Source organism: Malaya genurostris, chromosome 3, assembly GCF_030247185.1.
Source record: "Malaya genurostris strain Urasoe2022 chromosome 3, Malgen_1.1, whole genome shotgun sequence".
Taxonomy (NCBI): Eukaryota; Metazoa; Arthropoda; class Insecta; order Diptera; family Culicidae; genus Malaya; species Malaya genurostris.
In genome coordinates this window covers 127,460,769-127,487,558 of record NC_080572.1, presented here as the reverse complement: position 1 = coordinate 127,487,558, position 26,790 = coordinate 127,460,769, and the positions used below count along the sequence as shown (strand labels likewise).

General features: G+C 37.3%; 1 protein-coding gene across 1 annotated transcript in view; it reads right to left on the bottom strand.

Annotated features, from left to right (window-relative positions):
- Positions 1-26,790, bottom strand: part of LOC131433997 (RNA/RNP complex-1-interacting phosphatase) — a 97,470-nt gene that overhangs the window by 13,750 nt on the left and 56,930 nt on the right. Inside the window, exons 3-5 of the mRNA XM_058600616.1 lie at positions 2,876-2,992; positions 2,726-2,805; positions 340-386 (exon numbers count right to left, since the gene is read on the bottom strand). Coding sequence (XP_058456599.1) covers positions 340-386; positions 2,726-2,805; positions 2,876-2,992 — 244 coding nt within the window. The remainder of the gene's footprint in view (positions 1-339; positions 387-2,725; positions 2,806-2,875; positions 2,993-26,790) is intronic.

Here is a 26,790-nt window from a genome sequence, read left to right as displayed (position 1 = left end):
AGTTGGATACATATGAAATTCCGGAACTTTGTTTGGAACCATTAGACCTTTAATTTGATTCTAAGTTTGTGGAACTCGATTCAATCAACTTCGAGGAATTTAAGTGATATCAATTTCACATTTTTTGTGCATATCATCCTGGAATTCCGGAACCAGAATTCGAATCTAAATGAAATTCAAAAAATATAATATATATATATATATATATATATATATATATATATATATATATATATATATATATATATATATATATATATATATATATATATATATATATATATATATATATATATGAGATCTTGTGTTTAATTTAATGTAAATGTTATTAAAACTCACCTTTGTTTTTGTCATTGGCCAGAAAGTCGTCTACTATGTGTATGAACCTGTAACAGTCAAAATTAAGCTGTGAAATTGTTGACGAGATTTCAATATTTCAAGTCATAAATTATGACGCATTATGCATTTTACTAGATATAGATACATGATATTTTCACACAGTGTACTTCTATTACTGTACAATTTTGCAAATTTCGATAAATAAGTATCTAAAAGCATTCCTTTCTTGCACCTGAAAGCGCTACAAGCGCGTATGAATTATTCACCGCCTGTTCAATAAAGTCATTCAGTGTGAAATATTGCATCTGATAGAAGCACTAATATGTTTTCTTTCATCTACCACGCATCAACGCGTATAAGTATCGATTTGCATGGGCGATGAATCTATAACCAAACGATTTGTCCGCGCATCAGACGTTGCACCAGTGGATACTGCACATACATAAGTAAATTTTTTTATTTTTTCATAGCGAGAAACCGCGTCTTGCTGCAAAGCGAAGCCGTAACGATTATAAATAAATTAAAATAAAACATCTTAGATGTCTAAAAGCTATCATCTCTCAATACGCACAACGGTGCCGATAGGCTGAAAGAATGGTAAAATGTGCAAACGAAGACGACGACAACGACAAGATTGCTATCGTTAAGATTTGGAGCACAGCTTGCCGTTTTTGATATACTATTGGCAAATGATTTATTTTTTCACTTCTTTTGAAACTGGACTGTCCATTAGTTTATGCGACGCATATATCACTGCATCAATTTGCGTTGATCGTTATTGCACTATACTATTTATATCTTCACTAACCTAGTAACAAACAACATTTAAAAATTATAGTTCGGAGCTTAACTACATTTTTCCATACTCAAATTATTCAAATATTGAGAATATATAATAAGTGTAATAATCAAAAAATATTAATCAGAACTATAACTTTTTTTCCCAAGATTCAGAGCGCATTTAGTGACATAGACAATAAAATAAAAGAGTACCCGAAAACAACGCTCAATTTTGTTTCATAATCTGTGTCCCGAGTCAACGGATCTGAGAATAAGGCGTTGATTTTGCAAGCCAGTTGTAGTATTTTCGAACTCAATATGGGAAGATTCTTGTGAGTGAGTGTGAGTAGGATCTTTGGACTAGTCAAACAATCATGTTCTTATGGATCGGTTACGAAATCTGTTGAAACAGAAGGTTGTATTAAAGACCAACAAAAAAGATTGCAGTAATCATTTCAAATCTTCATATGTCAATAGAGTTCACGTTGAAAATATATCTAGTTTCACGAACATTAGGCAATCTAAGTTTGTATAGAAGCTCGTAATGAATGTAATGATTTGGCACAGATTGAATGAAAATTAGTTTGGCTTTGAAAATTAATTGAATCAATCTACCTGTATACAATTACAATTAACCTCTGTGTTTAAAATAATCGTAAATCGTAACTGTAAATTTAAGTTTGTAGTTCATTCGAGAGAGAGAGAGAGAGAGAGAGAGAGAGAGAGAGAGAGAGAGAGAGAGAGAGTTTATGAGAAGTTTGTAGTTCATGAGAGAGAGAGAGAGAGAGAGAGAGAGAGAGAGAGAGAGAGAGAGAGAGAGAGAGAGAGAGAGAGAGAGAGAGAGAGAGAGAGAGAGAGAGAGAGAGAGAGAGAGAGAGAGAGAGAGAGAGAGAGAGAGAGAGAGAGAGAGAGAGAGAGAGAGAGAGAGAGAGTTTATGAGACTGGTTCAATATAGGAAGTGCCAAAGACAGCAAAATAGTGCTATACGACTTAGTAATCTAGTATCTCATCTGATGATCATTCGATAGTCAGGCTTTTATTTAACTCAGCTCTAGAGTCAAGATCACAAACCAAAAAAGAACCGGATTATCATGTTACATAATATGTACACGAAATCAATAACATTTTTACCATTGCATTTTTCCACAAATCTCTAAGTAACGCTTTTACGAATGGAATTCAACAACTCAATTTACACTTTTAATAGTATTTGCGAATAAAATATGAAAAGTGCGAAAATTGAAAAAAATGAACTGAGGAAATTTTGGAATATGTAGTTAAATTATTATTCCCGTAGTGATTCTATAAAATTTTAAATATCTAAATCTAAACACAATTTAGATCAAATTTGAACTAATAATTTCAAATTTTGTCTTCAAAACTCATTGCGATTTCAAATGCTCTAAGAGTAATTCTAAGGCATAATAATACCGATCTGGATGACAGTCGGAAGAGGTACAAACAAAATGTAATAAATTTTTATACCTAAACATATGGTTGTTATAGTTGTTGATAGGCTTATTTTAAGGAAGAAAATTGAGAATGCAAAGATAAGTAAACACAATATTTTATTAATCACAGATTTCGGTCTGTTATTTTAACTTACTGATTGATTTGATAGCGGCCGGGAATTTCATGTCCTTTCGTGTAAATTTTTTTGTGCATGATATCTTGACATTCGAAGTCCTTTGAAAATAAACGAAAAAAATAAATTAGTGTTCAACAATACAAGATCGAAATTTTGATTAAATCTTACCGTTGGATTGTAGTATTTAGCCGTAAACGTCAAGTCTATTATAAGCCCTAAATTAGGTATTTCTTGTACAGCGTCATCTGGAGTGAAGCTGTCTATTGCTCTATCTTCAAAAAATTCCTGCAATTGATGATTAAACGAAAATTCATAAAAAAATATTCTAATTGCATCTGCGAAATCAAATCAAATGAAAACCTCGCGATGTCTTCTATGGCTCTGATATCAAAGAATAACATTTCAGAAGGCACTAGTCAACAATTACTTAAATTTATTGCTCATTTTTTCGAAACAAATGACCAACTGTTTTTAGTTAATACGTTTAGATTCATTTGGTAGCGTCTGTGCATGTAAAAAGTTACTTTACATTCATTTTGAGATGTGAGATATTTTCCAAACCTAAATAAAATCAAAAACTTTCTTTGGGTATAAACTACCATAACTGTTTCAATATGTAAACAGTTATGTCAAGTTAACATACACGCTTAAATATAGTTACTACAGTTACTCATCTACAGAAAAAGGGGAATAACTCTAATTTAGAGTAACTCCGCAGTTACTCAAATTTGAGTTCGTCCACTGGAAACGATGTTTGGGCAAAATCTACTCATTTACTGAGTAATACTTTATTTGTACATTTGTACATGTGCTAAAAATAAAGTAACTAGCGCTCAAATTTTGAGTGAAATTTTATTTCACATATACCAAGTTTGCATAAAAATTGTACCTTTTTCTAAGTGTATTGTATTAAAATATAAAGTAATTGACACTCAATACTTAAAATAACCCAACTGTGTTATTTATTGTTCCATTTACAATTGATTTCTAACATCGATACATCATATAAAGTAGTAGTCGCTTGGAGTAGTGTGTCAATCGCACTTCAACACACATGTCAGTAATGCTCAGGCACCAATCAGACACCTATTTCTCATAAATGACACAGTTGAGCATATTCCTTTCCATTTTTCGAATCGATACGTTTTAATGACCGTAGAAACATTTAGCATACTTTAGATATGACTATACGGGGGGGTAGATGTAGCAAGTGCCTTTAAATAAGGGGTGTAATGTTTGTAACGGTGTAACTCCGAAAGTACTGAATGTATTGCTATCGAAATTGCCACATGTACTTCTAGCTCTTCAGATATAGTCATAAGCGATTTTTATAGGGAGGGAGCGTAGCAAGTGTCCTTAACCAAGGTCATTTATTTTATTTGACGAAAATCGATACATTTTGAAGGCCATAGATACTTTTTGCCCAACTTAGATATGATTAGAAGGGTATTCCTGTGGGGTGGATGTGGTACGTGCCTCTAAAAAGAGGATGTAATGTTTGTGAAGGCAAAACTCCGGAATTACTGAACGGATTGCTGGCAGAGATACTTCTTGCTCTTCAGAGATGATCATTAGAGCATTTTCAGGAAGGAGACTGTAGCAAGTGTCCTTAACATGGGGGAGGGGGTCAATGACGAAATTTATATAATTCGAAGAGAATCGATATTTATACCAGATTTTTTGTAAAACAAGAGAGTGGCAAGAATTTCAAAGTCGTAGTAGATAGTGTTGCTGTTGTTAATTCGAATGCAACGCAATTTTTTCAAATAATTGCAAATTGTTACAAGCACATATATATAATAATTCAAGTACGTTACAAGCACATATACATATGAGATTACTAAGAAGGTATTTATACAAAGAAAGATGTTTTGAATGTTTCTAACAAAAGGGCTCAAACATAAAACTGACCCAATTTGTCGAGAATACCATGAAAATTATGATTATTGTGAGATCTGAAATGGGACACTGATCATTCGTAATCTGAACACGAACGGAGTATTGTTCAATCGGGTTGTCGTCTACGTTGTGTTTCGTTACAATCAGAGTATCAATGGAAAGGACAATATCTAGAAGTTTTTTCGGTCTTGCCTTCACGAAACATTTCCGAGCAACGCCGGGTGAATCAGCTAGTAATCGATAAAATAATCCTAACTCTCACACACAGCCTACTTATTCGAATAGTTCTACTCTTAACCAAGACTTTTATTTATTGTTGGAACATGTATAAACATTGGTTTAACTGACGCAGGCTCATGCCATTTCAAGGAAAGCAAAAGTCAAGTACATAATATCATCGTGTCTTCATCACCCCGAAGTGATTGTTAAAGATGCATAGCTTCTTCCATGCGCCGAAATAGCTACCAGACATCTTTTGATATTCTCAAAGTGGTTCGATAACCGCTACCTCCTTTACCTTTATTTAAGTAAGGTGTGTGTGTGGTATTATCGTACCATCAGAAGGAAAATATAAAAAAGTATCAGTAAAAAACACCCGTCGGTACGGTCTCTGTGATGGGCACATTTTACACCAACGAGAGATCGATGATGCGCACCGAGGATCAATTTTTATTTATTCTTTCGGCGCTGCGTCAGTGTGGCTCCCATCCCAGATGATATGCATATACTTTGGTCTTGGTCGCTGTTTACTTGTGGCATGGTGTAGGTAGTGAAACATCAGTCTGGACACGAGCAGTCAACGTTGGTGGTCTATTTTCAATTATTTGGTCAAAGATAATAATTATTTATAATAATATATAATAAATTCTATAAAAAGCTGTCTGTATTTATTAATCATTTTTAATTGCTATATTGAAGCAAACTTTTCATGACCGCCGAAACTTTAGCATCAAGCGAAATATAATTCATTAATATTGTGCGATTCGCACGTGAAATTTCTTTTAAAATGGGGCAAACATCAAACAATATACAGTGTTAATACAGCAACAAATCTTTTTCAATATCATTAGCAATACTATCAACCGATTTGTGTCTAAGCCGGTATTCAACTAAACCGCATGGATAAACTCCCAAATTCCGGACAATTGGAACGGTTGAACGGACGACTTTAAAACAACATTCTAAGCAAGGAGAATATTTCCTAGGCATATTTTTGGCATATAAAAGAAATGTACAAGAATAGCGCTTTATAGCAGCCGCAAGTTGGACATTGAACAAAAACTGAAACCGGATTCAAAGATAAAAAAAAATAAAATGAAAAAGTCGTATTACTAATTATAGGATCAGTAGTGTTAAAAATTTCACTTTTATTACTTCTACTGTTCTTTGACAACTTAAATAACGTTGTACCGTTATGTGATGAAAATTTGAAAACTGTTTTATTATGAAAGTATTGATAGTTGATGGTCGGTATCGAACGTATCGGAAATAGTGATCAAAATCTACAAAAGTCACTTAGATTTCTCACAAGTAACTGAACCAATTTTCACAAGCTTGGTTTTAAATGAAATTTTCCACGGTTTTCTGAATACTATCTGGATCACACCGTTACTTCAAGTCTCTGTTTTAATCTAGTGGTGAAATGACGGCTTTATAATATTACTGTACGTTTACTGTAGTTTAGCATATTTTTTACGTTCTTGGGATAAATTATCGTTTAAAAATATTAACACACTTCACTCTGCAAATTATTTTTTTTCCCTTTATGGGCTACTCTGGCCTAGGGGGGTGGTTACAACGATCCGCACTTTCCATACCGAACGAACTAGGCTATGGTGCCCAAATGAACACTAGTAACGAAGGAGGAAACCGGCCTATCATTGATAGGTTTCCTCCAGCATGTAACCCAAGCGACAGATTCCTTTACGGTTATCAATTTGCAACGAAAGGTGCGAATATCTTCTATTGCAAGTTCACCACAGAGTTTGTCACTTGGGCAGGAAGTGTGTGCTTCACCCTGTAACCAGTCAATCATTGAGTCGTGCGTCTGTATCGTATTGATATTTTGTCATCCTACCAGCTGCTTCTGTGTCTTAAATGTCCTCGTCGATGAAACTTTGGAAAATTTCGCATTGTATCCGCTTCGGTCTTGGCCCTGCTTTCCTATATAGTCTTTTATGTCTGAAGCGGTACAAACGATTATTACTTTATAGTTCCTAAATAGATGTAGATATGTTTGGTCTACTAACACTATCCATTCTAATCTGCTCTGATTGTTTCTATCTTTGTCGAAGTTACGTTACATTTCCAATATCAAGGGGAACGCGCCATTTGAGCCAATTTGTTCTGATTCAAAGCTAATAATTTATCAAGAATAAAGAATTAATAATAATTACTATAACAATAATAATATCAATAAAAAATAATAATAGTGACAATCACTACAATAATAATAACAATAATATTTATAATAATACAATAACAACAACAATAATAATAATGATAATAATAAAAGTAATAATAAAAATAGAGATATTGTGACTTACCAAAAGTTAATATGTCATCAAATGAGTTATTACATGAAAATACCTATTTTTCGTCGTTTTACTGGGGCTCTTGATTTGTTTTCAATTTCCTTTTGGTATTCCTGTGGCATCCTAGGGTTTTTCCGCTCCATATTGTTTTTGTCTATAATCTTTTATTTGGATAGTTTCTCATGATAAAAATAAAATAAAGTCATGTGTTAGTAAGTTTGTTAAGTTATATAATGTAAGGATGCGCATTTAACACTATATTGCCCATCAAAGACACTATATGTACACAATGGAAGGATTGCTTAAAGTTCTGTACTCTTCTTTTATTTAACGATATATGCACTAAGGCACACTGCACTAGCTGTTAGTTATTTTGTCACATTTTTTTTTTGTTTTTCTCTCTTCCAACCTTTTTGACTGCTTTTGAGCAATTTAGGTCTATACTAAATTTCGGGCCTTCTAGTGTTGAGCACGCATCCAGGAACCAACTACATGTATTTCGTGAAGAAATACTAGGTGTTGTTGTAAGAAATGGAACGTGAATCGTTCTCTTCCAGAAACACACATCTCACACTCTCAGTTAGAAGGTGTCCAATCTGTGTCAAAGTTGGAGAAATCTAAGTACATTCAAACATTTCCCGATTTGAGAGTGTATTTACACCTGATCAATCAATTTCGCATTGTCATTGCAATTTGTAAACATTACCGATACCGAGCCGGATCGGCAAGGTTTGAAAGTTCCTAAACGGTTCATAAGATATCAATTTACTCTTATTCCTGATAACAATAGTCCTCCTTTTAGAATTAAATTCACCAAGTTCAGGACGAATTTCATAATTCAAATTGGTGACCAATTCCAGGCATAAGAATGCTCGAAACCACCTAATGACCTATTGTCAATTTCAAGCATTATTAGTCCTGTCCACTCCGTGACCGATCCAAACAACATAATAATTTTCATCTTTTACATTTATAAGAGAACGATCGATCTCGATATGATATGATATCCGACTTTGTCAATACGCGAAGTGTAAATTGACTCCCACCCCCATCCACCAAGCGGGGATACGCGCCCTGTAGCTCATCATCCAAAGCCCAGGGAATACACTTCACTCTGCAAATTCAATGTAATAATTTCAGTATTTAATATGAGAAAATCTCCAGTTCAGCTATTTCTGAGAAAATGAAGTTTTAGAGTTTTGTACCACTATTTCAGGTACTTCTAGTGCAGAGAACTGGAAACCGGTATAGTCGAAGTCGGTTCAATTGAACAGCAACAGATATATGCTACAAATTGATACTGTTCTGTACAAAAATTAAAAAGAAATGCGGTTTTTTCATCTTCGTTCTAATTTTTTAACACACTTCACCCTGTTATTCAGAAACGGAAGTGAGGTTCAGATAAAATCTAATGGCAACCATATTACTTTTCATTATAGCTTAAGAGGTGGGTGAGAAATTTATTCATTTTTTTGTTTGATTTTTCTTATAGTAAAATATTTCAAGAATATTCCGAAGAATTTTCGAGCTCATAAGAACAAACGTCTGGAACCTATGGGACTTTCTCTTCGCTTATCTCATACTGTGAAGAGGCATGAACTCGGAAGGCGAACAGGCCCAAGCTTTCTAATTCGATTTCCTTGAAAATTTGATGATAACAAAATACAAAGAAAAAATATGATATTTTGACCCTACGCACCCTTGAAAAAATTAATTATTTTCTTCCATTTTAAACATTAAACGCATTTTTCTCGAAAGTAGGTTTTAAAAAGTCCGTGTTTATCGTCATTCTAAAACTACTTCACCAATTTTTTTTTCAAATTATGCACACACTTTCTACATGTAAAATACCAGACCCCAACGTTTTCATTTTTTTGTTACTTTGGGAGGTTTTACAGTTACAAATAACTTCAAACAACCACCAAAACTTTAAAAAATCGAACAAAAACGTATGGGTCTATAAAAACATCGACTCTAACTATACTGCTTTAATTTGTTGACTTCTGATTAGTCTGCGCTGAGATGCAAATCATGATTTTTAGAAACCATCTCAAAACTACCTCTTCACCGACTTATTTCTCAGAATTTTGCCACGAAAAAATTACAAAATGTTGCATTATGCAAAACATTTGAATTTATTTTTTGATAGTTCTAAAAAAATACGCCAAATGGCGTTTTTCGTCATCCCTAGGAATTTTTGATTGCTATTTCGGTTAGGTATAGAAACGCGCTCATTGAAATTGAAATTGAAATACTTATCAGCCTGTATCTAGATAAAATTCAATCGAATTCTAATGGGATAGTGAAATTTTCATCGTTTTTCGCACATTTTACCCCGTTCATTACGAACCGAAATTTCGAACCGCAGAAAATTCAATAATATGCTATGAGACCGAGAGACCTTTCATTTGAAACTAAATTTGTGAAAAAAGATTCAGCCATCTCCGAGAAAATCAATTGCTATTTTTGTTATAAAGCCTATTTTTGTTATAAAAAAACCTCTCTTTTGAAGAAAGACAATCCGAGAAAAATTTTCTTCAATTCTAAACCGTTCTAACTTGTAGATAATTTTTAGTTGAGGACTAATTAAACACATATCGGTTATACCGGTCGCCGGATTTGATTTATAGAAGTAACATGTGCGAAGAATTTTGCATGTCTCGAATACACAGCAGGCGCAGCATCAAATTCGCGTAGCGATAAGCTGCGCTTCTGGTACTTCTGCTTATGATATTCTAGCTAAATTTAGTAATATTTTTTATCAGCTGCATAACATACTTTGTGTTTGGTTTTTTATTAATGTTTTTATTATCACTATAACTATCATTAATCACAGTCAGAGCATAAAATTGTCACGCATTCTCAATGAAAGAAACCATTCCAACAACCTCATTTTCAATATTTTTCTGTCTCATTCGTAAATCGCCGACACCAGAACAAACGAAGAGAGACGAAGCATTTTCGTTTCTCATTTTAAAAATGAGAGAGTATAATTGCCAATGTCACTCTTTGCTCTATGACAAGACTAACGTCTGCAGGGAGCAACAGCGGAATTTCATAGATGTATTGAAAATCTGTGACGCTTGGCTATAAAGAAAGACTAAAATATGACAAATCGAAGTAATTACATCCCAGAACCTCTTTGGAAACCAAAACTCCTACAAATTCGAGCACCAACAGATAAAAATAATGGTGAAAACTTTTTCTGTCATTTTCGATTCTCATAACTTCGGCTGAATATCGAAACTACATACTATGGGATTTTCACTGAAAACAACAAATGACTGAAAGGGCAAATGATAGAAAGAGCACAATTTTTAAACTACTGTTCCACTTATGTCATTGAATTTCGTTTTCATAGTTTGCAAGCGAAGCTGAGAGTGAAATCAATGTCTCGTCATTTTCGTCTATTTTGAGTCAATGAAAATGACTTTTATTAGTTCTGATCAAGTACTTGCTGCTTTTATTGATGACATTACTCTTCCACCACAGTATTGCTGAATAAATTTCAAATATATCATCACTATTGATCCACTTATCCAGAGAGCGTCAAATTGAAAGAGGTAAATTTTTTATCCATTTGAACTACCCTACGGGCACTGAACATTTTCAGAAAGGTTTACGTACTTTTTTTATAAAATGGTGTATATAGCTCATTACTCATTTCAATCACATTTCAGTTTCAAATGGATTTTCGCCAATTTTTAAATTATTTAGTCGAATGAATTTTATTTTTTCTAAACCGACCGATTTGTTCAGTGAAATGGGAAAAATCAACTTTTGTCTGTCACGTACTCGCATATCAGTCCCGTTCAGAGCAAATTATTTTAAAATAACATTGAAATATTCGTCATGTAGTACAAATGTTTTACTTCATAAAAAAAAAATTTAAAATATAATCGGAACAACCTTCTTCTCAATACACTGAGGTCTTTTTTTATGCGGATTTTTATGCGTTTTTTTAATGAGAATTTTCAAAGTTATGCGGTTTTTTTTATGCGAAGTTTTAGAGTTATGCGTTTTTTGTATGAGTATTTTCAGAGTTATGCGGTTTCCCTTCTGCGTTTTTTTTATGCGAAGTTTCAGAATTATGCGGTTTTTTTATGCGAAGTTTCCGAGTTATACGGTTTTTTATGCGAATTTTCAGATTTATGCGGTTTTTTATACGGTACGTAAACTCGCAGAAAAGGATTTCAGTGTATTTGAAGTTCGACTTTACAAATTTACAATTATGCTCTCAGATCCACTGGTTAAAGCAATCAAAATCGATTTTCTCATAAAATGCCTTTTTCATAGTGTAATTTGTTGAATTGGTACGTTGAGTGTTATTCCTCGGACTTGTAAGCAGAATTGTTACATAGTTTACTTTTTTCAGGACAGCTGTTATTACTATAATTTGTTTGTTTTTCTGTACATGTCGTATGTTTGCAATGCATAATTACAATCTCTAGACATGTCGTTACCTGCGAATTGATGCTGAATCTCCCAAAAGCATAAAAAATGTTAATTTTGCATGGCATCCAGCCAGCAACGTCCAATGACTGTGTTATATCCCACTTCAAACAAGTGCACATAACGATGGCAAAGAACGCTTACCTGTGACCCGTTATATATTTTCGCGCAAAGATAGCCTAAATTTCAAACAAGAAATGCGAAATTACATTTCGATGCCATAACTCAACGACTGGCGAGACTAGAAACGAGGACACACCGATCGATTTTTGCTGAGATGCTGCTTAAAACATGAGTCCAATTTTTATTTTTATATGATTTCAGATTGATGATAGTGTGTTATTTATACCATCTCGTGCGGCAAATCCGTAAAACCATAATTGTTTTTCGGTGCTTCTCGCTGGAGCTTCGCCGCGAAGGATGTACGTCGGGATTTAATTTTGTCAGAGCAAAAAACACTCAAAGCTCACATCACATGCGTTTCTATATATGTGATCCTAAATATAGTATAGAAGCAAGACGTTTTTCTTTCTTGTACACATCTTTGCTTTTACCTTCGTCCGAGCATCAAGAAAAAACACGAAAAGTGCGCTTTTTCGATAATAATAAATCGCACAACCCATATAGCCCAGCGCACGTATATTTGTCGTTTTCGAATAGATAGTTTTTGTCGATAACGAAATTCAACATGTTTCCAAAAGTATACCAGATCCAAACGAATGCATACGTACAATTCAAAGGATCTCCATTGTACGATACGCAAAAGAGAACATACTAAAACATGCTTCAGTACAAGAAAATTAAAATTTGTAGGGGTTTTTTTGTACAACTCAAATTCAAATCAATCAGAGACAATAAGACAGAATTTCACGAAAACCTGTAAATCCACCTAGTGATATCACAATGCATTTTCCATAATCGAACATATTGCTATATTATTATGCAAATCCGGAACCAGAAGTGTTGAGATCTCATTTGGCCAACAGGACCTCAGTTGGCCATCAATCGCAAAACCATTTAGTGCATTTTCTTTATGTTTCATCTACTGTGCGTCATAACTGAAAAGGGGAATTTTTATCCGATAGCTCTCAACAACCCGTAACTCTGTCCCTGGAAGTCATATCTTTATGGAACTCAATAATAATCGATTCAATAGTAATTTTGAATGAACAGCTTGCGCCCCGAACACCATTATGATGAGTTATGCAGTCCCCATCACGTCAGTTTTTTTGTGTAGCTTAATATCGCTTAGGGATAATTGTTTAAGCTGACTCAATTCACATATGATTGAAACGACATGGGAATAAAATGCTGATTGTACACATGTAGGAACCGTGCGAAAAATGTTACAATTGTTGTAGTTGGAAAATTTTTGTAACAGATAAGAGCAAATTAAACATTTTTGAAAATTTTGTTTAAAAATACAGTCTTATAACCTGAAAATTCAATACAATCCGATTTAGTTTTACTCCGATGATGGTCAAGTTTTCGATTCAACTGATGTCAAATTACTATTGATTCACATGTCCTGTAAATTTCATTATTTTTTTTTGCATAGAAAAATCCGGAAACTCGAATGGCTTTCATGCGTATAAGCTCTATTGAATTACTATTATTTACAATTATAATCGGAGCTGGCACACGACAACAAGTTATACCATTGCAATTAGTTGTGTTTACCTTCATTCCATTTCGTGTGCGTCAAAAGTTTCAAGTCGTCAGCGTATAATAATTTACCAGATCCAAAGATGTCGGAAATGCCTTCTACAAATAATATGAATATCAAGAATCCAAGATGGCTTTCTTGTATCCTACAGGAAACATCAAACAGAAAACATCATCGGAAAAGACGCAAGCGTCAACTTAACAACAGATGATCTTGGTGGAATGAAGAGCTACGGAAGACTCGCAAACGATTTTTTCGGAAACAATATGAAGGCGATAAATTACTTGTACAGAATTTTGAACATCTATTTGATTCATTGAACGCATCGTATTTTCGGCTGTACGTTTCTCGGATGTAGACCATTTTGAAGGATGGCCCGAAACAATTTTGGTCTTATCTGCGGAATAAAATCTTGGTATTAGTTCACAAAACCGGCGACCTACTCGACGTCACTAACTACAGTCATCTCAATTCTGAGGTGCTTACCAGGAATATTCGTGCGCATAGTGTTGGATGTTCTCTACCCCTCAGTAGAACATATCATCTCTACTGATCAGCAAGGGTTTGTAAGAAAGTGATCTACTAACCACGAACTTAATGAATTAAGTTTCTACATTGATCGACAAAGTAGAAAAACGGCCACAATTCGACACGGTTTATTTTCATTTTTCAAAAACTATAGACCAAGTTCCTCATTAGCAGGATTTGTATTGTGAATCCTCAAACGAACAACTACCCCTGTAAACACTTTGCTTGGTATTACTGAATGAGAGACCAATTTTAGAGAAAAACTGGATGCGTGAGAGGATATCCTACTGAGCAGACCAGTTCCCTTACTTGGTAAATTGCCTGTGTTCTCAGTCTCAGTTAGCACTTGAAATGAAGAGTTCGCTCTCGTTAGTACTGTACGAGAATTAAGAACTTTGCTTCACGGCGTGCTACAAGATGCGAAGCAAGGTCATACAGGCAATGTTTACGGTGTTTTTTCAGTGTAGGTTTACAAAAATCATTTTTGAATATAATGCTTGTACTACAAGACCAAATTTGATCACACAGTTCACACTGTGCATATATCCTAAAAACACTAAAAGCGATGTTATTTACATTAATATTAATCGGAACTAAAAGTTATGAATCTAGTTTTCCCATAGGCATCTTCAATATGAGAATTCATTTCGATTCAATTCATCAAATGCTAACCTCATGAAGCATAGTCATCAGCTGGCGCACATCTTCATGCACTAATGAACGAACGAAGCAGCTCTCCTTGCTTGGGTTGCGCTGTGAGTTCTACCCGACATATGAATGTGCACAGAGGATGAAACTCTTTCGTTAATATTTATTGCTTCAGTTTGCAAGCCCTGCTCATCAGGTCACAAGGGAATCCTACAACATCGGATGTTCCACAAGGAAGCCATCTCGGACCACTCCTATTCATTCATTCAATGATATATGTAGTGAATTGCCGTCATTTGAAGTAATGTATGCAGATGATCTGAAACTCTATCGCATAATCACAAGCCTTTTGGATAGTTGTGCTCTACAAATTGACATCAATTGACATCAACCTTCTTAAGGGTTCACGTGGGCATCATTCTCGATCGCAAGCTTCGCTTCATCGATCCGTTTGCTTTTATTACAGTTTTAGGACGTTTAAAACGACGTCCTAAAACTGTAATAAAAGTAAACGGAGCATTCCAGACATTAACGATGTGTGTTGAATTTAATTCAACGGGATATTTCCGAAATTATGATTCTCGCCCGGAAACGAATGAAAGACGCTTGATCCAGTTATGCAGAGAGAATATAATTTTCCTATAAACAATTTCAATATTTGATTTCAGTGAGTTTGTTTAGTTCAGTGTACATAGGTTTTAGATTAAGTTATAGAATATGATCTGAATATTTGTAATAGTGAATAGAATACGAATTGATTTCTGGATTACTCACGTTTAGTTCCCTTAATATAATTTAGTTCAATTTATAATTCATAAGCCGGGTAGCGTAGAATGCACTTTTAATAAGCTGCGACTAAATTGTTCAGGTTACCTAGTATTTAAATTTGTTTAGCATTTAACTCATAATAATCTGTGAATTCAATTCTTACCAGTATGTAAAAACTATGAAGTTTAGGTTAACGAAATACTGATATAAAGCTGATGCCTAATCTTATAAATGATTTTAGTAATAGCTGCTCTGCGCACGTTCGTTGTTATTTTCTACTTTTGTCTTTTTCTTGTTTACCTTTAACTCACCCGATGTGACAGATTAGCTTTTCTCATCTGCCTATGCTCACACAGCACAGGGTTGCCATTTCTACGGTTGTCGCCAAGATGGTGGGACTGAAGGTGGGCGCGTTAGCCTAGTATGTTAGGCAACACTCCCCCCCGGGTACGGCAACTACAAGTTGACTTACTGCTCGTCGTGCTGAACATCCAGAACCGCCAACTTCGATACTGGACGATCGTAGACTCCTGCAGAAGTTCTTACCGCCGCAGCGCGTACTTGTCCGTCTTGACTAGTGGTAGTACTGATAATAATTCCTTTCGGCCAACAGTTCCGGGGCATTTGAGGGTCGACGATGAGCACAACATCACCGATAGCGATTGGTTTAACAGGTACGAACCATTTTGATCGACGTGTAATCTCTGGTAGATAGTCACTCACCCATCGTTTCCAGAATGCGTTAGCTAGGATTTGTGAAGTGCACCAATTCTGCTTCAAGGCTCGACTGCTGTCGTCCTCTGTCACTAATGGTTTAATGCCATTTGATGAGCCAAGAATGAAATGATTCGGAGTAAGCGCTGGAGCCGAGTTATCATCTACTGGTACATGCGTCAGCGGACGAGAATTAACTACGTTTTCGATCTCTATGAGTAGATTTCGAAGCACTCCGTCGGACGGATTTTTGGTCGAACATACACACAGCAGGTTACTCTTCACTGTTCGTATTAAACGTTCCCAGCAGCCTCCCATATGAGGAGCTAGGGGTGGGTTGAATCTCCATTCGGTCTCTGAAGTTGTAAACTCCTCCATGATTTTGTTCTGGTCGACCGACTCCTTAAGGGATGCCATTTCTCGTTCCGCTCCAACAAAGTTTGTTCCTCGGTCGCTGTAGAACTTACGAGGTTGACCACGTCGAGCGACAAAGTTCCGGATAGCCATGATGCATGAATTGGTGGTTAACGAGTGAACCACTTCGAGGTGTATCGCACGAATCGTAAGACAAGTGGCAAGCATGACCCAGCGTTTCTCGATTCGCCTGCCAACAGTTACTTGGATTGGACCAAAATAGTCAACTCCGGTATGCGTGAATGGGCGTTCGAAAGCTGCTAGACGACCGGGCGGTAGATCGGACATGATTGGCATAATCGGAGCTGCATGGTTATTCTTGCATTTTTGGCAATTTCGCCGCACTTGGTTGAAACACGAGCGCAGGCGGCTGATATGGTACCTTTGTCGAAGTTCGTTTATGACTGTCTCGTGGTTCTGGTGGTGGTATTTATTATGATAGTGGTGTATTATTAAGGTAGTGATCTGGTGCTTTCTAGGTAGAATGATGGGTTTTTTAGCATCTTCGGTAGCGTAGTGACATGCGGCTATTCTTGTTCTCATGCGAATTATACCGAATTCATCCAACAGCGGCGTTTGGTTGTATAATGGACTGGATTTTGGAAGAAGTGGTATATGTTTTTCAACGTCTTGTGCGTTCTGTAAGATGCTCAGTTCTACGGGATAACATTCCTGCTGTGCTATATGGATTAGATATGTTTCTGCTGAGCGTAGTTCGTTCAAAGTAAGTACAGCCGTTTGGGCAGGGCTTTTCTGGTGTTTATCTTTACAATTTGCAATGAACCGCTTTACCCATGATACTACCCTTCTTAATCGTCCCCAGTTGGAGTAGTCTCCGACGCGAACAATCGGCTCTTGTGGAGCGTGATGAGATAACGTGAAGTGATCTTCGTCGGCTGGTTCAGTTGTGATAGAGAATTGGGGCCAGTTATTCTCGGTTTTCCATAAGAAATCAGGTCCAATAAACCATCTATCTTGGTTAGACAAATCTGGAAGTTTATTCCACTTTGTACCGTCGTCTGCCACATTTAGCTTACTGGGTATATATCGCCATTCATTGACTTCCGTTGCTTCCAATATCTCAGCTACACGAAATCCAACGAACTGATCGCGACGATGTTGCGTGTGAATCCAGTACAGTACGTCTTTAGAATCAGACCAATAGATTTTTTTCTTTATGTGCACATTTAAAATTTCAATGACTGTGCGTGCAAGTCTCGTCCCAATAACTGCTGCTTGCAATTCTAAACGTGGAATTGACGTAAGCTTCAGCGGTGATACTTTGACCTTTGCACTAACGAGAGAACAACTAATTTTAGTATTATTGACTATCCGAAAATACGACACCGCTGCCATTCCGTTTTTTCCAGCATCAACGAATGTGTGTAGTTGAATTTCATCTGCTTCTTCGATGGGAAAGCTGGAGCAGTAACAACGAGCAACTCTCACATTCTCGACTTGTGGCAGAACTTTTAACCACAGCAGCCATTTAGAAAACGCATCGTGGTTTATTTCTTCATCCCAGATTACACCAGAGCGCCAGACATCTTGCAGTAAGACTTTCAAATATGCGAGGAAATGAGCGATTAGTCCAAGAGGATCGTAGATAGTCATCAGGACTCTCAAAACTTCTCGTTTCGTTGGACATCTTCCGCCTTTTAGTAACGCTTCGTCGTAACGTTTCCATCCGACCTTGAACGTAAATATATCGGAAGCTGTATTCCACCACATACCCAACACCTTCTCCGTCGACAACTCTGAAGATATATCTAGGTTCTTCTCCTCCATGTTCGCTTCTTGCAACGTTGACGTGACTAGCCTGGAATTGCTTATCCAGTTTCTGATCTGGAATCCACCTTGCTTATGTACGTATTTCACGTCTCTCGCTATTTTAATCGCCTTTTCTTCGGACTTAACGCTGATCAACATGTCGTCGACATAGTGCGATTTAGTTATAGCTTCATACGCTTCAGGATAATTATTTTTGAACCGTTCTGCGTTGACATTCTTCACGTACTGAGCGGTACTCGGAGAGCAACAAGCACCAAAGGTCATAACTCTCATTGTGTAAACTTCAAGCTTGTTATTTTTATCCGTCCAGAAAAAGCACTGATATCGTTGGTCTTCGTCGCGAATCAATATCTGGTGAAACATTTCACGTATATCTCCAGTCACTCCAACGGGATATAAACGGAATCTCAACAAGATGGCTAGAAGTGAACAGAGTAGATCTGGACCTTTCAACAACGCAGAATTCAATGATCTGCCATGGGCTTTTGCTGCTGCATCCCAGACTATCCTAACTTTCCCGGGTTTGTTTGGATTTATCACTGGAAATCTTGGTAGGAACCATTCGTGACCGGATTGCTGCTTTACCTCGTCGTCTTTAAGTTTACGGACAAAGCGTTTGGCTATATAGTCGGTAATTTTCTGCTGCAATACTTCTGCTAACTCTTGATTTTTTTCCATGCGATTTCGCAAGCATTGATGACGACGCAACGCCATTTCACGGCTATCGGGTAAGCGGAAGTTATCATAGCGCCAGAGTAGACCAGTTTCATATCGTTCGCCGTTGAAATGTGTAAGCGACGTTAATAGTGACTGTGCTCGTTCATCATCAGGAGATAACAGCAACTTACTAGGTCTGATCACCCCGAGACTGTCTAGGGTGAAGTACTCTTTCAATGCTTGATGCAGATCCTCGTCGGATTGTTCATCGCAAGAACGTACGTGGAAGGTATAATGAAACATATTCGGTGTCTCTCCTGAACTCATTCCGCCACAAACCGTCCAGCCAAGTCGTGTTTTCATCGCGATCGGTTGACCTACTTCTCCTTCGCGACTCTTCAACGTTAACCCTAGCTACGCGTGCTTCATCCCAATCAGAATACGAGGACGAGCGTTGTGGTACGACTTAATTGGTAGCCCCTCGAGGTAGGGATACGAGTGTACAAGCTCGTCAAAATCTAAACTTTGGAAAGGTAGCATCAGCTTGTTGACCGTTCGCACATCGTCTAGGTGAAACCTTAAAGATTCGTTATGTCTTGGTGCAACATGAAGATTTACGATTGTAGAATCCTTTTCGTATCTCTCCGTTCCCCCAGTCCATCGTAAACAAAGCGGACTCGATTTGCCATTAAGCTCCAGTTCGTTAGCTAAATCTTGATCAAGAAGCGTCAGCGCAGAACCTTCATCCAAAAACGCATATGTTTGGACTACCTTTCCGGCGCCAGAAAGTATCACTGGGAGATATCGGAACAAAACAGAACTTGAGGTTGACTGGTGCGTGTTGCAGTCACGTCCGGAACCGCCAGGTGTGCTATCGGTATTGAGTTTCTCTTTCTGGTCGTTATGTAGAAGTTCGTGATGTCTATACTCACATCCATTTCTTCCGCATGGCTTGGCTCTACAAATACCCTTGTGCTGTTGAAGACAAGTTCTACAAAGCGCAAATTCTCGTACCACAGCCCATCTAGAATCTCTTGACAGCTCTTGAAATCTCTCGCATTTTTCCACCGATTTACAGTCTTTCTTACATACTGGACAAGCTTCGTTGTTTGACTCTGGTGTTGCTTCTGACTGACGTAACATATTTGATTTCGGGATGCACTGATCACTTGTTTCAGAATGGGCGTAGAGATATATGTTACTCTTTTTGTTTCGACCAACTGCTGGCTTCGAATCCATCGAAACTAACGGAAAGATAACGGAACTTGCATCCTCAGCGAGGGAGTAGATCCATGCACTAAATGTTTCTAAATTAGCCGCCGGAAGCGATCTCCGATGTTGGGCCCAGTTCAATTTCATCGTCGGTGGTAGTTTACTGATCAACTGATGTAACAGAGTGACGTTATACATGTATTCCTCCAGTCCACAAGATTCTACCGTCGCACAGAAGTTCTGCACACTAACAGCAAAGTCTACCAAGGTCTCCAATCTATCTTCTCGAATCGCGGACAGAGAGCTTATCTTTGCGATCAAAGAATGTATTATCACTTCCGGTTGCCCATAGAGCATCCTAAGAGTGTCCATAACACCTTGTACGTTACTGGAATGCATTAGTCTGCACTTAACAGCTTCGTAAGCCTTTCCCTTCAAACTTCTTTGCAGTCGCACGAGATTTTCGTCTTCCGTGAATCCACACATTGCTGTAGTGCTATTAAACATAGATAGGAAGATAGGCCACTCCTCCGGGTTGCCAGAGAATGTCGGCAGATCCTTTGATACCGCTTGTCGAGCTGCGATTTGTGACCTAGAGAGCTGGAACTGATCGAAGTCATCTTCCACTATGGTTGAATTGATCTTCGCGGGATACCCTCACATTGCGTTGATTGGGGTAATGTTCCAGGTATACAAAACTCAGAATGCCTTCGTGGTGAGCTCTTTTCAGGATTGTGCGGTGATACCAAATTTGATTGCATTTTTTGTCTCCTGGTCGAATTTTTGTCGAAATAAATTCGGTTCTGATGCTTGGTGTTCGACTGCTTTTGCTGAACCTGCGACATTTCATCTTGTTGCAACTCGTCTGCGGATGAAGACTCCAGATTATCTTCTGACTGCGTTCGTCTTATCGACTCTACCCACTCATCCACTCGACTCTGAGTGACATTCGATCTCGAACTCCGACAGGATCCCTTGGTGCTAGCTAGTTCTTCTAGAATTTTATACTTCTGGTCTAGAAAGGCTTTATGCTTTTTTTGCTTCTTCTATTTCTGCGGTACGTCGACGCTCTGCCATTTGTTTTTCGTACTCCTGCTCTTCCTGTAAACGCTGTAGCTGCAACTTAGCACGATTACGAGCTGATCTCTGTGACGAACTAGAAATTATCGAAGAATCGTTTTCCAAAACGATCTCAGGTAATCCATCGGCCAATGGTACGAAAAGTTTTTCCTTTCTTGCACCAGTTTGAGACTTCACCTGAGAAACATCTTTCGTCTTTTGCAACGGAACTGGCTTGGATGATTGAATCAGCTTTGTGGAATCTGATTTATGATATCCTACTGGATCCGACTGAATGGACTTTGGTCTGCCGTTATCTGGACATGTATCTTTAACGTACGAAAGATCGTTGACAGAAGATCGGCCGTTGAAACTGTACACCGTTCGAGCATTCTTGGATGTTGAGTCCTTGTGTGAAGCCGTCGTAGTTCGCTGAGTCCATTTTGCAGTTTTGCAGTTAGTACAACTCCAGCTCTGATTGACAACTTCATCCGTAACTCCAACACATTCGTAATGATGCCATCCATCGCACAGATCACATTGCACCATATCATCTGTATCAGGTTTTCCACAACTTTTGCAGGCTCGACCATCAACCGTCTTTTCCATCTGATCTACTACTACCACATCATCACTACCAATACCACCATCCTTCTCAAATTCACACTCACTAGGTACCGTTTTGACAGCAGTCTGCCGTTTTCCTTTGCCATTGCCACCGGATTTTGAACCACGATTTGACATGCTCGCGAACCGATTGAACTCGTGTAAACGAAAATTATATGATGTTGAATTTAATTCAACGGGATATTTCCGAAATTATGATTCTCGCCCGGAAACGAATGAAAGACGCTTGATCCAGTTATGCAGAGAGAATATAATTTTCCTATAAACAATTTCAATATTTGATTTCAGTGAGTTTGTTTAGTTCAGTGTACATAGGTTTTAGATTAAGTTATAGAATATGATCTGAATATTTGTAATAGTGAATAGAATACGAATTGATTTCTGGATTACTCACGTTTAGTTCCCTTAATATAATTTAGTTCAATTTATAATTCATAAGCCGGGTAGCGTAGAATGCACTTTTAATAAGCTGCGACTAAATTGTTCAGGTTACCTAGTATTTAAATTTGTTTAGCATTTAACTCATAATAATCTGTGAATTCAATTCTTACCAGTATGTAAAAACTATGAAGTTTAGGTTAACGAAATACTGATATAAAGCTGATGCCTAATCTTATAAATGATTTTAGTAATAGCTGCTCTGCGCACGTTCGTTGTTATTTTCTACTTTTGTCTTTTTCTTGTTTACCTTTAACTCACCCGATGTGACAGATTAGCTTTTCTCATCTGCCTATGCTCACACAGCACAGGGTTGCCATTTCTACGGTTGTCGCCAAGATGGTGGGACTGAAGGTGGGCGCGTTAGCCTAGTATGTTAGGCAACAATGTGTATTGTCTCAAAACAGTTTACTTCGCCCTAGTACGCAATATTCTGGAACAAGGAGTTACAATTTGGGCCCCGTATCCTAATTTTAACATCGAGCGGATCGAAAGAGTACAAAAGAGTTTCGTCCGATTTGCTCTTCGATGACTACCTGATAGAACCATCTTCAATTGCCGCATTACTAGAAACGCTGTGCTCTCATCAACCTACCGGCAAAATAAACGAGAAGCTGGGGTCCTCCAGGAGATTGATAGTACCTATTAGCTCTCTCCGGACAGTACCAGCCTAGATGCCGTGTGGAATCCGGCGGAAAAAAATGAACCAAGAATAGAGCCACTGGGTTCCTCAACGACTCTTTGGTTTTTGTTGTTGTTGTCGTTTATTAGCGGCTTTAACCACGATTGGGTCGTTCACCGCACTCTTTGGTTTTTATTTTTTGACTGATAATATCAATTTCCCCACGTTACTGTAAAGAATTCACTTTAACGTTCCGGGAAGATCTTAGACATACAGTGCAGTGTGGTCAGAACAATCCAATGAATGTTTGTTGTCATCATTTCAACAGTCTGTGCATTAGGATAACTCTAATCGAAGACAACAAAAGTCTTGATATTACATTCCTTTTGTGGATTTTGAATCCCTTGAATCTTTCCAAGCCTCGAACATAAGGAGTGTATCGAAAATAAGCTATCCACATACATCTGTATTGTACGCATGTATTTGTGATGGTTTTACCTTTTTTATAAATAGGTATAGAATTCGCTCAAACTTTAGAAAAATTTTCCGAGTCCCGGAGGGCCGAATGTCATATACCAATCGATTCAGCTCAACGAACTGAGCGAATGTCCGTGTGTGTGTGTGTGTGTGTGTGAGTGTGTGTGTGTGTGTGTGTATGTGTGTGTGTATGTGTGTGTGTCTGTATGTGTGTTGTCAACTAAGAGGTCGAGATCTCAGAGATGGCTGGACCGATTTTGATCAAACTGGTCGCAAATGAAAGGTCTCCCCGTCACCCAGAACGCTATTGAAAGGTTTTGAGATCGGATGTTTACTTTTTGAGTTATACGAAGTTTTATGTCAAAATTTTCAGTTTTTTGGCAGTATCTGTCACAATTGACCTTGAAAACAGAATATATTTTCAGACTTAGATTCCGCACGGTAATACCTATCCAACAAGCCATAGATTGGTAAAATCCGTCCATTTATAACGGAGATATCGCAATTTTTGTGTAAGCGACTTTTTCCCCTATTCCAGCAGTAGAAGCTTTGAGCGCTGTCTGGCAAAGAAATGCTTGGGAGCAACATAAAACACGATTTTTTATACTGTTACATACAATTGTTTCTAAGTACCCAAAAGACTGCATGATATTTTGCCTCGGACCGATTTTAGCACGGTGCGTTTTTGGCAACATAATCATTCGAATATGCCATATGTAAACCAGATAATGGCAGAATTTTCGAGTTGAAAGCAATTCCATAATTATATTGATTTAAACTACTTACAGCAATAAATGCTGGAAGAACATAACAGCCATATACCATTCGAGTCAGTTCGTCGAGATCAGCAAATGCGTGTGACAAATAATTTCACTCAATTTTTTTCGGTTTTCTCCCAAACAAGGCTCCTGAATTATGTTTGGTTCTGACCTCTGGTTCCGGAACTACAGGATGATATGTGAAACGAAATTAAAACTGTGTAACTCATTTTTATCGTAGATGGCTGAATCGATCTAAGATGCAAATGAAATCTAAGAATCATCTAAGATTCAAATGAAAAGTTTTAAGATTCTATAAAACATCTTGTTTTTCAGTCAGATCCAACTTCCGATTTCGGAGATACAGGGTGATTAGTATAAAAATGTCTATTTCACATAAATTAATCAGGTTTATCGGGTTAGCAGATTTGGATAGTCGATAACCAAATAAACTTATTTCATTTTTGGTTGTATTCAGTTTTCGTTTCGGAAGGCACCTAAAAATTTAATTCACACTACGATTCCTCAAAGATGTCTACATTGATTTTCAAACATTTTGAAACACATGTAAACTAGGTGAATTTGTCTGACTTCGGCTACACCGATTTTCGAATTCCGGTTCCAGTATCGAATCGTTTGTCAAAGCTCAATCGTTTTCTCAAAAAAACCAAATCGAATTTCAGAAACAAAAGTTCAAATTAAAATAAATCTTATTTTATCCAATTCTGACTTCCAATCCTGGAATTGTAGGATGATGAATTTATGAAATTCAAAGCGATATAGAAGATGACAATCCCGAAAAGCTTCAAAGTTGGACTCAAAAATATTGCAATTTATTCGTCATATGGCCATATGAATCGGTTTGGGTTATGCTGGTTCCTGAATACCGGCTCTGGAAGTACCTTAAATCACCCTAAACCCTAAAGTGGAAATTACTTCGACATATCATGGAATGTTTAATCGATAGTTACACTTTTAGATTCAAATTCGATCCGATTTGCGGTTTCTACATTACAGAGTTCACGGACATTACGGACATTAGAATAATGTCATGAAAACTGAAACACCGAAAAATATTCATGCAAAAAACACATGCGGACTGATAAAAAAAAAGGTATCATCTCACTGCTAGGTGGATTAAGTACGTTTTTTATGCTCAGATCACAGTATGCTGTGCGTTTGGCTGTCAGCTTTCCTTTGTTTATTTGTTTGTGCGGTTGAAATTCTGCGTTTTCAAAATGTCGCGTATTGAATAGGAAGTAAAAATTAAGGTTCTGGACACATGGCTAAGTAAGAAGAGTATTACTATGCGAAAATTGGCGAAGCGGTTTGGAGTTTGGGGAACACTATTATTTGGATGAGCTACCAGGAAGAGGCAGAAAACCCGGTTCTTCCAACCCGAAACTGGACCAGAAAGTGGTATCTCTAATCATGAAGAACAAATCAATGTCAATACGTGATTTAGCAAAAAAAAAAGCAGGAACGAGTGTCGGAATGATCCAGCGTATCAAGAGACGAAATCACCTGAAGACCTACAAGAAACAGAAAATCTCAAAACAAAGTGTAGAACAGAAGAAGCGAGCAGCAACAAGGGCCCGGAAATTGTATTCGCGTCTTTTGCAGTGTCCGGATGCATGCGTTATGATGGACGATGATACTTATGTAAAGGAGGACTCAAGAACCCTCCCAGGTCCCCAATAAATTACTGTCGTCGTTGGGGAGGATATGAGCGATGCGGACAGATCGATTCAAGTGGAGAAATTCGGTCGAAGGTACTGGTATGGCAAGCAATATGTTCCTGTGGTTTAAAGCTAATTATTTTTTACACTACCGGAACTATAAATGAAGAAATCTATCGATCTGAGTGTCTCCAGAAGAGATTACTGCCTTCATAAAAGAAGTATAGTACACCTCCTGTTTTGGCCGGATTCAGCGTCGGCTCATTATGCCAACGCAATTGGCTTGTGGAAAAAGGTATAAATTTCGTTGAGAAAAATATCAATCCACCAAATTGCCCTCAGCTTCGACCCATCGAACTTTACTGGGCAATCGTGAAGACGGTCTTCAAGAAGACTGGTAAGGCAGCTGGGAACATGCAGGAATTCAAAAAATTTGGGCTTAAGTGTCCAAAAAATGCGATGCAACACTTGTCATGGAATTTTCAAATCACACAATATTGCATGTTATTGCACGTAGGTTTGCGTGCACGTGATTCAGCACTTCAAAATACGTAAGAATGCAATAAATATACGTTATATCAACTGTATAAGTGAGTCATTTTTGACACTCGGATCGACACTCCATCTCAGAAGATGTAAATTTCTAGGTTTGTACCAACAGCGTCAACTTGTAGATGTAATGCATATCATTTTTTCGCAAACTTTATGCAAACAATTCAAAATTAACATTGGGTAATCATTTGCAACGCTAAGAATTTTGTCAGACTTATGGATTAGTGCACTAGTAGTTGATTTCCGTACTTCGACAAGCATCCCTACGCAAAAGAATATGAAACACTATGTTCAAGGTGTGTAAGCTGTGAGGATCTATTTTCTTATTTACATGGATTTTGCTGATGTCTACTACTCGAAAGTGCTATACACTAAGGTCTCTTTTTGCACGGGGGTTACGTGCCGTGCTAAAAAAACCGTGTTAAAAAAAACCGTGTTAATTGCGGAAACCGTGTTAAAAAAAAACCGTGTTAATTGCGAAAACCGTGTAAAAAAAATCTTGTGAAAATCGCATTAATTTTAGAAAACATTCAACAAGTGTATTAATTCCGAAAACAATCGATTGGTACGTGTAGCATCTTCGATGTG